At 34.0% G+C, this 12,499-nt stretch overlaps 1 protein-coding gene across 8 annotated transcripts in view; it reads left to right on the plus strand.

Moving 5' to 3' along the window:
* Positions 1 to 12,499, plus strand: part of EXOC6 (exocyst complex component 6) — a 191,561-nt gene that overhangs the window by 74,257 nt on the left and 104,805 nt on the right. For all 8 annotated transcript variants that reach the window (XM_025274102.3, XM_044935318.2, XM_006073686.4 and 5 more), the window contains exons 11-14: positions 103 to 223; positions 1,702 to 1,773; positions 6,668 to 6,765; positions 9,290 to 9,395. In XM_025274102.3, the coding sequence (XP_025129887.3) occupies positions 103 to 223; positions 1,702 to 1,773; positions 6,668 to 6,765; positions 9,290 to 9,395 (397 nt within the window). The remainder of the gene's footprint in view (positions 1 to 102; positions 224 to 1,701; positions 1,774 to 6,667; positions 6,766 to 9,289; positions 9,396 to 12,499) is intronic.

The following is a 12,499-nucleotide window of genomic DNA, read 5'->3' on the forward strand; positions in this document are numbered from 1 at the left end:
AACAAATATTATTTTGATACTGTGTTAAATGTCAAAACTAATTATTTTCTATTTAGGTTTGAATTTTGTTTCAACTCGTTATTTTGCAATTGCTGTTTTTAGGTTCTTTGTGGTGGAAGATCACATTTTACATGTGACCCAAGGATTAGTAACCAGGGCATACACTGATGAACTTTGGAACATGGCCCTCTCAAAGATAATTGCTGTCCTTAGAGCTCATTCAGTAAGTTAGATAATTTATGTTACTAAATTTTTAATTCAGTTACTTCAAGAACTTATGAATTGGATAGTGTCAAAAGAAAGTTGTACCTTCATTAGTTCTACATTTTTTTGAAAATTGTCAGATTTGGAGGCAGTAATGTTAGGCTTTTGTTTGTGTGGTAATATTGAGCTGTGATTTTGCAACTGACTGGGGCTTCTGAAGACACTTTCAAGTCCAGCATTATAGAAGATGGAGAATTATGCTGTTCTCATTAGTCTCAACTGACCTCTTCATTAGATCACTGAAAAGCACCATGAAGAAAGGGTTTTTAATTATCATTCCACATTCTTTGTTTCCAAAATAAACTCCACCATTAAAACTCAATAGAACTTGTTCTTCAATGTTTATAGCTTATTTGCAGTAGTACACTTATAAATGTCCTAAAAATAATGTGCAGTTGTCAAAATTTAAACTCATTTGGAGTAGTGAATCTTTAGGTAATGCAAACTTTTTTTTGAAGAAGGGTAAAATGATAAAATATTTTTATAATATGCCTTTTGTGGAAGTAAAAATTATGTTATAAGGACTAGTGAAATTAATAATTTCTTAGTGTGCACTTTTTCTTAAGATAGTTTTGGAAGTTTGCCTTCAGTAAAATCTCCCCAAACTTAAAATTTTATAATCTGTTATTTAAAATTTTATTATTGAGAATAGAGATTGAAAATATTTTGAAGAAATATTATTAGTTTAAGTGATACTTAGATTATAAATACATTTTATTTTTACTTATCAGGGACATAGATTCTGGGTACACTATTTGTCCAATGAACTACAACTTTTTCTATCATATATAATAAAGAACAGTATATTTTATCATGGTTTATATTCAGACCAGCTATGAATATGTAATATTGTAGTATGCTCCCTATTGATTTCATGACATCGTGTATGAAATCATATTATATTAAATGCAATATATCATATTTAAAATCTTACTAAATGCTATTAAGGGAACACGAGTGAATTTCACTATCCTTTTGAAATTATTTTCCTTTGATGGATTACTAAGAAAATACTTAAATTGTCACTTAGAAAAATATAATTGATTGCATCTCTTTTATAATAGAATAAATAAATAATTGAAAAGTAGAAATATAAACCATTTTTTCAATTTGAAATAACTAGTTCTTTAAAATCTAAAGACTTTTTTGGAAATACAAGCATCATTGCTTTGACCAAAGTAAGTGTGTGCAAATCTCAGGAAAATTTCTTTTCATATAGTACCTAAAGTGGTTTGTCATGTCATGATCTTTCCCTAATAATTGTTTAGTGAATAGAGGAAGTCAAATGTGAATCTGATAATCAAGACTTTAAATTTATTGTAAGTCAAGCAAATTTAAGGAAAAATTTTCAAGTTTTATTTCTTAATTTTTAACGAAGTGACTCTGGTGTGTGTGTGTTTGTTTGTTTCTACCCCCACTTACCCTTCATTCTCCCAGTCTTATTGCACCGATCCTGATCTTGTTCTGGAGCTGAAGAATCTCATTGTAATATTTGCAGATACTCTACAGGTGGGTGATAATCTGATATTCAGTTAATGGCTATTTGAGCACATAAAACTATTCAAAATATAGTGTAGACCATACTCATTTCTTGTATTGTGGCTTAATGGTAGTAAATTAGCAATAATCAAATGTTTACTTATGTATTGATATTCTCCTATCACGCAGAACTTTTCATACTACTGCTTTCCTGATTATGAAGCTTGGACAGAGATCAGGGAATATTACCATCTTTTAAAATATTGGTCATTCTGTTGGAGTAGATATAGTATTTTTGCAGTTAAAAAAAAGTACGCAATGTAATGGGAAAAACCCTGAACTAGAAATTAGAATATTAAAGTTCTGCCTGAGGATAGTGAACGTGAGCTGTGGAATCACAAAGACCCGAGTTTATGTTCAGCTTTTGCTGTTGATTAATTGTATGCTTACAAGTTTTCTGAACTTCAGATCCTCATTTGTGAAAGTGAATTTATTAATTACTAGTTTTCAGAAGTGTTTTGAGTTTTAAATGTGATACGGTATATGAAAATAAACGCTAGTTTGAAAGCTGTATGTACTCATTTCCTTCCTAGTTTCAAGTGTGCTATGACTGTAAGCAGATCACTTTACTTTGCATTTTGGAGTTTTTTTCTTTTTAAAATAAGATTAAAACTGAATTGTCTGAAAACTCATTGTCTTTGTGGTTATCAATATCAAAGTTTTGAACTTGTCCCTCATTTTTGATCACAGATAATAAAGAATTGATTAAGTTTTCATGCTTAAACTTATGGGATTTTTGATGTTTGATTGATTGATAGATGTTTGATTGGTTGATAAGTTTTCAACCATGCTTAAATTTACGGGATTGTTACAGCTGGAATAACTTTTTGTGAAATATAGACCAACGTTTTCCAAAGTGTGATACTAGTTGTATGGTCAAAAATGTTTACAAAATGCGGAGTGAAGTAAAAGAGATTTTTCTACTAGAAGCAAGTTTATAGCATACATTTCCAAAGGTAAGGTGATTATGTAGCATTTTCCCAACATATCTGACTCTTAAATCTTTTTTTTCCCTTAGAGTATCTTTTCGATCTAGAGGTTCATATAAAGTGCTTTAGGAAATGCTGGGGCTTCCCTTGTGGCTTAGTTGGTAAAGAATCTGCCTGTAATGTCGGAGACCTGGGTTCGATCCCTGGGTTAGGAAGATCCCCCTGGAGAAGGGAAAGGCTACCCACTCCAGTATGCTGTCCTGGAGAATTCCATGGACTGTATAATCCATGGGGTCGCAAAGAGTTGGATACAACTGAGTGACCTTTACTTTTAGGAAATGCTAAACTATTTGTTTTATCACAGGAGTCTATCCTAGAATAATAGTTATCTATTTTATTCTTAAACCTAAGGAGATAATACCACAAGCTCATTTAGTAAATTATTTTATTCCCTTATATCTTCATTAGTTTTTACAGCTTATATTATAAAACCAGAATAATTTGGGACTTTTTTTCTTTCATAAATTTTGTGACTAATGTACCTGTAATACTGATCTCTCTGCAAAAAAACTTTAGTAAGTTTTATTAAAGACTGCCTTAATATTTGGGGCCTATTTTTAAGTAACTTGGAGTTTTGCTGTCCTCATTTACTCAAAGCATTGCTACTCAAAATATGGTCTGGGGACCCCAGGTCAACAAATTGTTTGTTATGGATCAATAATGAAAAGAAATTTCTGTCAGAATGTAGATCAACTACGTCACTAAAGTACAAAATTTAGCTCAGTTGGTTTTTGTTTTTGATAACAATAGCAGCATTGATTGATATCAGTAGCAGCATTGATTTATATTCTGGTGTAAACTCTTTATCTCTCTTTTAAAAACCATACAAACTGTTCTTGAATTGGCATTTTGAGTACAACTGTAGATTTCGGTTTTAGATTAAGTATTTGGTATGGTTCCATGGAACTCTGCAGAGAATCAAAGAGTAGTAGGCAATATTCAGGTTACAGAGGCATTAAAAAAGTAACATTGATGGATTGTAAATATACCTTTCTGATCTTACTGCTTTGAAATAAAGTTGAGGAAAACAAATCAGTTCTTGCTTATTTAGAAATCGTGCCCTATTTTCATTTCACTGTAAATTGACAAGCTGATTATTAGGTAGATTTTACATTGAATTAAATAAATGCTGGCTTTTTGAGTTGTACTTAGTAATTGAAAAGTTGAGAGAATTAAGAATGATCTTTTCTAATTAATCTTAAAGCATATTGCACAATATTTCATTTTAAAAATTGGCACTTTACCATCCTAAGGGAATTTTTCTTTTTAAAATGTTACTATTTCATCACCTAAAACAAAGCTAACTAAACAATAAAGTGAAAAATCAAAACACAACGTAGCATGTTCATAGTTCTGCTTATTGCCTATTAAGCAAATGAAAAGCAAGCATTTATCAATTCATTCATTAACCTTTTTTGAGCACCTGCTATGTGCTAACAGCTAGATAATATAGATATATAAATCAGTATAACAATAGGGACATAAAGATTCTTGGATTTAAGAAATTCAGTTGTAAACAAATAAGATGTATAATAAGACATACTAATTTAGTAATATATTAAAGAACTTTGGGCTCTTGGAAGATAGAATGATAACTTTGATTCCAGGAGTTGGGAAGGGTTATATGGAAAGTTGAAATGTGAGCTGGATTTTGAAGGAAATGTGAGTTCAGCAAGTAGATATGAAGGAAGAGGCATTAATGACAGGCAAATAGCGTGTGTCAGTTATAGGTAACTGACTATACTGTCTCACCATAGTATAGTATGGTGTACTTTGGCCCCCTGATGCAAACAGCTGACTCATTGGAAAAGACCCTGATGCTGGGAAGGATTGAAGGCAGAAGGAGAAGAGGGCGACAGGGAATGAGATGGTTGGATGACATCACTGATTCAGTGGACATGAACTTAGGTAAACTCCGAGAGATGGTGAAGGATAGGGAAGCCTGGTGTGCTGCAGTCCATAGGGTCACAAAGAGTCGGACGTGACTTGGCAACTGAATGACAACAACAAATAGTATGATGGGCATGAAACTGGCTGACCAGCTTGGTGATGTTAGAAATTGTAATGTTTAAATGTAAGCAAAGAAGGGTAGAGAGTGGTAATAAAAACTGATTAGGTAGTTTTAGCCAGATTGTGGCATGTTTTGTGAGGCTTTAGTAAGCCTCCTCTAGGGGAATGGTATGATCAGCTTTGCACTTTTAGATGATAATTTTATGAGTTGGCAATAGAGTGAGTTGAGAGAGACAGATGGTTGGAATTTCAGTTTAGAAAGCTTTTACAGTGATCTAGGCAGGGGATGTTAAGGACCTAAAATAAAACAGTGGTACTGGAAAGATTTCTGAAGAAAGAAAGGGAGTAGATGATGGAGAAAAATGATAGGTTTGAATGAAATTTGTAAAGGAGGTAAAATCAAAAGAATCTGATGAGTGGTTAGATACTTGTTTTGGGGGCATTTAGACAACTGAGCGACTTCACTTTCACTTTTCACTTTCATGCGTTGGAGAAGGAAATGGCAACCCACTCCAGTGTTCTTGCCTGGAGAATCCCAGGGACAGAGGAGCCTGGTGGGCTGCCGTCTCTGGGGTCGCACAGAGTCAGACACGACTGAAGCGACTTAGCAGCAGCAGCAGATGACATTTAGTTTTCTTTCCTGAGAAATTGGATTGATGATAGACCTATTAACAGGAATAGGAAGTAGGAAGAACACTTGGTTTAGTAGGAAGATATGAGTTTAATGTGCTTGTTGGTGGACTGGAGATGTCTAATAGCTGTTGGAATTAAATATTTAGAATTTATAGAGGTCTAGCTAGAGATACAGATTGAGAATAGTCAGTGAATGTAGTGTTTGAAGTCAATTGACTTACAATTGCCCTAGAGAGCTAGAAGAAAAAATTGAAGAATGGAGATAGAAGGAAAAAGAATCCAGAAGGATTACTCATAGATAAAAGGAGAACAAAGAGAGAGTGGTGTTAGAATTCAAAGCAGAAGAAACAGAACTAAGATAGAATGAGAGATCATAGAATTATTTAGGAGATACTCCGTGATATTATTGACAGCAGTTTCAACAAAGGAATAGGGGTGGGAATTAGATTGTAGTGGGTTTGGCTAGGGAAGGACAGAGGAGGCAGCTGCAGGGCACAGAAAATTGTAGGAGGGCTTTTTTGTTTCCTTTAGTTGTTCTTGTTTTAAAGATGGGAGGCAATTTAGCAAGTTTATTTAGTGAAGAGAAAGGAGGTAGTGGAAGTTAAAAATGCAGTAGAGTGAGTAGCTGATCCATGGAGAGTTCCTTCAGGAGGAGATAGTATTAAGACCAAAGATGAAGAGGTGAGCCTTGAAGGGGAAGAGGGACAACTCTGATGTGAGCAGAAATGTTTGGTCCTAATATGGGTTTGATTTCAGTGGATTTGGAGTTGCAAAGGAATAAAATTTTGGAGTGTCTATTTGATAATTTTTCCCTGTACTACAAAGTCAGCGTTGAATTGAAAGTACAGTGTTTCAGATAGCATGTATTCTCTTTTTTTCTTCTATCTTATTTAGAGACTGCTTCCCAAGATGCAGTTATGTGGATCAGTAATCTTGAACTTTTCCTTCAATTCTGACTTGTAATACTTTTTAAGGTTAACAATGTAATCCAGACTGAAAAGAGAGAGAAGAAATGGAAAAATAATTCCAGCTTCATAAAACTTTCTAGACTCTTTTTTTAACTGGCGCAACTTAGTAGAAAGGCAAAAGGACGTCTTTTTCTCATACTGTTGAGATGGCATACAATTTGATATAGTGATCACTTCCAACAGTTCTCTAGTATTCTGAACTTTTAAAAATGAATATCTTTAATTATTTTACTTGTTTATCTGCTTTGTGTGTGTGTGTTTTAGGGTTATGGTTTTCCAGTGAATCGACTTTTTGACCTTTTATTTGAAATAAGAGATCAATACAATGAAACATTGCTTAAGAAATGGGCTGGAGTTTTCAGGTTAGTCTAAGCCATGGTACCTTAATGTAAGAAAAAAATTGCCGAATTATGAAGTAATTGTTTTTGCATTTAGCAGTAAAATTGCTTATAATTATATTTTTATTGTGGTAAAATATGTGTAACTTAAAATTGACCATTTTAACCTTTTATGAATGTATAGTTCAGTGACATTAAGTATGTTCACACTGTTGAAACCATCACTACTGTTCATCTCCAGAACTTTCTTATCTTCCTAAACTGAAACTCTGTACCAATTTAACAGTACCTCCCAACCTCTTTTTCTTCTGGTCCATCCCTGGAAATCACCATTCTACTTTGTCTTTGAATTTGACTGCTCTAGTTACTTTATATAAGTAGTTTGTACATTGTTTGGGTTTTGTGTCTGAATTTGTTTGGTTTTTTTGGTCTGGTTTATTTCACTAAGCATAATGTCTTCAAGGTTTATCCATGGTGTAGTAGTATGTGTCAGAATATCATTCCTTTTTTAAGGCTAAATAATACTCCGTTGTGTGTATCATGTTTTATTTATCCATTCATCTACTTATGGATATTTGGGTTGTTTTCACCTTTTGACAATTAATGAATAATGCCACTGTGAACTCTGACAAACAGTTACCTGTTTGGGTCCCTGTTTCAGTTCTTTTGGGCATATACCCAGAAGTGGAATTGCTGGATTATATGGTAAATAATTTTGAGGAACCTCTATTCTGTTTTCCACAATGGCTGCACCACAGGTACATGACTTATTTCCAGCCTCTCATTAAGATGCCAGAGCCATTTATCAATTAGATATTCATTATGTACTGCCCAAACCATATCCTTCTCTTATGTTCCTTACCTCTGCAGATGTCTGTGATGAGGTGAGATATATATCATTTGTCCATTTTCCTTATCTAGAAACCACAGATTCGTTAGGATTATACTTTCCCTCATAATCCTCATTTAATTTGTAAGTCCCATATATTCTACTTCTTAAAAACTGTTTCTGCCACTCCCTTTCTGCCTCCACAAATACAGCTTTAATTCAAATCCTCATCGCTCTTTATTTGGATCATTCAGTCTTTCTACCTGGCCTCTCTCTGTTCATTATTGTCTTTTTCTTTGTTTTTCCTCCAACTATGTGAAATTCTTCCTATGATATTCCTCCGCCTAAAACCTCAGATGATATTCCATTGCCTATAGGATAAAATCTGGGTCTCAGTTTGTCCACCTGCCCAGCCTTATTTTAAACCATGTCCCTTGCATACTTTATACTCCAGTAATACTGCATACTTGTGGTTTTATTCAGCCCCTCCCCACAGTCGTACTTTTTCATGCCTTATGTTTTTGCACGTTATGGTCCATCCTTTGGAAATGCTATTCTCCCATAATCTCATTAGAAGTGTTTCGTTTTATCTGTAAAACCCCTACACAGCCCATAGCTTCTCTGTAAAACTTCTCATGAGATATCCCCCACCTAGTCTGTTAAAGTTAGTTGCTTTTTTCCTTTGTCCTATATCTGAAACTTGTACCTCATTTATTGTCTGCATAACATCATTATAAACATAATCTATTTGCATATCTCTCTCTCCTATTAGGCTTGAGAACGAAGATCTTGCTTTTATCTTCATGGGGGTAGAGAGTTTTCATTATAGTTAGCCCAGAGACTAGCACATAATAGGTGCTCAAGAAATACTAATCAGACTGAATTATTGATTATAAAGAAGTTGATTGGACAGCAGGTATATTAGTAAGGCTGAGTTAAGCTACTAACAAAAGTACACAAAATCTCATTGGATAAACATAGGCATTTTATTTCTCACTTACACAGAAGTTTATAGTGGGTCTAGTAGTCCACGACTCAGGCTTTTGCCATTTGTGATTCTACTTTCTCAACATGGGGGTCTGTCCTGTCACCATGGGACAGAGGATCACACAGTTAGCTCATAAATACTTTAGACTTAAAGCAACACATGTAGCTTGTGTTCACAGTCCAGTGGCTGAAACTAGTCATATGACTGCCTGTTTGCAAGGAAAGCACATGGATGTTTGGTGAGTAGTAAATGTGTCTGCCTTACTAAGTGTAAAAGCTGCTTTTCTAAGTACAGCATTGTGAGAGACAGACAAATGAAAGACATTGTTTTCATCTTCAAGGAGCTTATGATCTAGTTGGAAAGAGAACACAAAAGACATGGAACTTGAGAGTTGTTCCTGTTAAGAAATATGACTGGGATACTCTTCATCTCGTTTTTAGTTGTAGTTAGTTCATTCAGACTATATCATGTTGGGAACTGTTCTAAGGAATTGAAGTACTGAAGGATGTAAAATAAACAGGTAGAAAGAGGATCACACGTTAATTTTGAAAGACACTTATTTGATACTGGATTTTAGAATTCTGAGTGATTAGGCACTGTTTTCCTATTTATACCCTTAACTGACAAACAAAAAATTATTTTGTAATTATTGGGTTTTCTTATTGTCCTATAGCACTCTTTTGGTGTATTTTCTAATATTAAATTTTCAATTCTGTCTTCTTTCTTAACAGGGACATTTTTGAAGAAGATAATTATAGCCCCATCCCTATTGTTAGTGAAGAGGAATATAGAGCAATCATAAGTAAATTTCCCTTTCAAGATCCAGACCTTGAAAAGGTACAACTTTGTTCTTACTTCAAGAATTTTCTTCAAAATAAATTAATCAGTAATATATTATATTAACCTGACATTGTGAGAATAGCTTCTTTTGAGGCTTTTGTTGTTATTGTTGTGTTATTTGAGAAAATTAATTATGTTTTTTTTAACTTTTAAAGATTATGTTACCACTACTGTTATTTTAGTGAGGTTAAGAAGGGACTTTTCCTGGGGCTACTAGGAGCAGTTGTCCCAAATGTTAGGTGGATTCCCAGAGCAGGTGTTACAAATGTTGGGTGGGTTCCAAATTAAACATGTTGAGTAGATTATAGGAATAAGAGAATTTTGTAGGGAAAGAGAGAATTTCTATGAAATTTGCATTACTGTGAAAGATCTTAATTTTAATTTTTTTTTCTAGAAATGTACTCATATAAAAAAGTTTGTCTTGGTTCAGTAAGAGGTGTATGAAGGTAATAGTCATCTGGATTTTTTTCTGAAGTAAGAATGTATATTTTTGGAATCAGGATGTGAACAAAAGATAGGATAGAGAAAGGAAATTTCTTTTGCTGAAATGCTGAAATACTGAAATTTCTTCCAGCATTAGAATATTCTGTAAATATACCTGATTGCCCGTGTGTGTGCATGCATGCAAAAACACACATGCTTGTACCAATCCAGTATCTCTGGGTAGAATTAAATATTATGAGAAAAGGATATCATATTTCCTGCTCATATCACCTTTTTAGTTCTCTTCATTCTTGATATTTTCCCTTAATCTTTTTTGTTATTTTTCCAACACTTTATAATTTAGTTCTTTTCTATATTTTTATCCCTTCATAATGAACAAGAGTGAATTCTCAGTGAGTTGTGTGAATTGTGACTGTAAATTTTTATGTAAATATAATAAATTTTTATTAAAATTCTATGTTATATTCATTTATACATAGACAAAGCAAATTATGTGTCATTTCAGTTCAATTGCTCAGTTGTGTCTGACTCTTTGTGACTCCAGGGACTGCAGCACATCAGGCTTCCCTGTCTATCATCAGCTCCTGGAGCTTGCTCAAACTCATGTCCCTCTAGTCAGTGATGCCATCCAAGCATCTCATCCTCTGTCATCCCCTTCTCCTCTTGCCTTCAGTCTTTTCCAGCTTCAGAGTCTTTTCCAGTGAGTCACTTCTTCGCATCAGGTGGCCGGAGTATTGGAGCTCCAGCTTCAAATTATGTGTTCAGTTCAGTCGCTCAGTTGTGTCCAACTCTGCGACCCTATAAAACGGTTAGAACTGGACATGGAACAACAGACTGGTTCCAAATTATGTGTAATAGTCACTAAATATAGGACCAATTAATTAAATGCATAGCTTTTAGATTATAGCTAATGCTGCCATTGCATATACCTAATTGTATTCTAAATACACACAGAAGAGCAGATTAATTATTCTATTTCTGTATTTTTGAAGCCCCAATCAAAGTTCCTTGTCAGGAAATATTATAAGAATATGCTCTATCTCATGGCTTGGTTTAGTTTTAGTTATTGGTAATAAATGTGTTCAGGATATAGCATCTGTAAAGAGAATACTAGGCTTCTCTGGTGGCTCAGTGATAAAGAATCCACCTGCCAATGCAGGAGACACAGGTCTGTTCCCTGGGTTAGGAAGATCCTATGGAGAAGGAAAATGCAATCTACTCCAGGATTCTTGCCTGGGAAATCCAATGGACAGGGGAGCCTGGCAGGCTGCAGCCCATGGGGTCACAAAAGATTCGGACATGGCTTAGTGACTAAACAACAGCAAAAATAGCACTGGATTTGGTCTGGATTCATGTGCCGGATCTGTCTGTGGCTTACTATGGGCGAGTGACTTACCCTGTTTGGGCATTTGTGCCTTATCTGTCTAATGAGAATTTTGAATTAAATAATCTCTAATATCTCTACTAATTACACTAAACTATTTTAAATGGATTCATAGTTAAAAGGATATTTGGCTTTGCTTGTAGGGTACATCCCACGGTATTTTAGGATTAAATTTGTTAGGAATTGTATTCATTGGTTTGTGTATTATTTGTCATTAAAACAACTATCACTAAGGCAGAAGCCACATGGAAAATTTAAATGTGATAACTTAGAAATCCCATAACTTATTTTGTAGTAGTCTCTTGGTTGTTTGTGTATATACTTATTTTTTCCTAACTTAAGTATAATTTTCAATTAAAATAGTTTAAAAAGATATAAAATTATCTTTCAAATAACTTGAGTTACTGTTTTCAGTGGAAATACCAAGTGAGAAAAGTAAGACTGAACATACATGCAAAAATATCTATTTTTGCAGATAGCTGTGCTAATTTAACTAGTACCCTTTGGCTAAAATAAGAACATATTCATTTTATCTTTAATGTCATTAAAATAAATTCTTGTTGAAATGTCTTTGAAATAGTTAATATTGTTCATTATTATGCAAAGCATTAATTGAAAGTGAGTTATCTCTTCCATGTTTATAAAGTGACTTTAAAGAATGGCAGCTGTTTAGTTGATTTTTGTAGTCCTCCTAATTCAGTCCCTACATTTGGAAAGGTTGAACCTACCAGTTTTAGAGAGAGACTGCTCTCTGCAAATGTCTTTACTACCAACTTTTTGTAAGCTGCTTTCTGCTGGAGGTACCTAAGAATACATATGTTCATTTATGGGTTTATCATTTACCTCCTATTTAATGGACACTGTGCCATGTGCTAGTTTTTCCATCTCTGCTGTCAAGGAACTTGTAGCCAAGAAAGGAATAGATAAAATAAACGGGAAATTACAATTCATAGAAGTTGACCATGCTAAGGATAAGAGAAGTAGAATGGGAAAAAAGCTGTAATTCTGTAGTATAAAGTATCAGTGGCAAGGTAATAAAGTACAAGAGATAAAGATCAAAAAATGAAGTAGAAACAGCCAGACTATAAATAGACCTTATATACAGTGTTAGGAAGTTTAGCCTTTACTCTGACAGCTATAGTAAGTCACCACCAGTCTTCAAGTAGTAAATATTTAATCAGATTTGTGTTTTAGAAAGATCTCTGTGACTAATGTGTGGAGAATGGATAGGAGAAGAGTAGGGTGGGGAGACTAGCTTGGAGATTGTTTTGGT

Source organism: Bubalus bubalis, chromosome 23 (genome assembly GCF_019923935.1).
Source record: "Bubalus bubalis isolate 160015118507 breed Murrah chromosome 23, NDDB_SH_1, whole genome shotgun sequence".
NCBI lineage: Eukaryota > Metazoa > Chordata > Mammalia > Artiodactyla > Bovidae > Bubalus > Bubalus bubalis.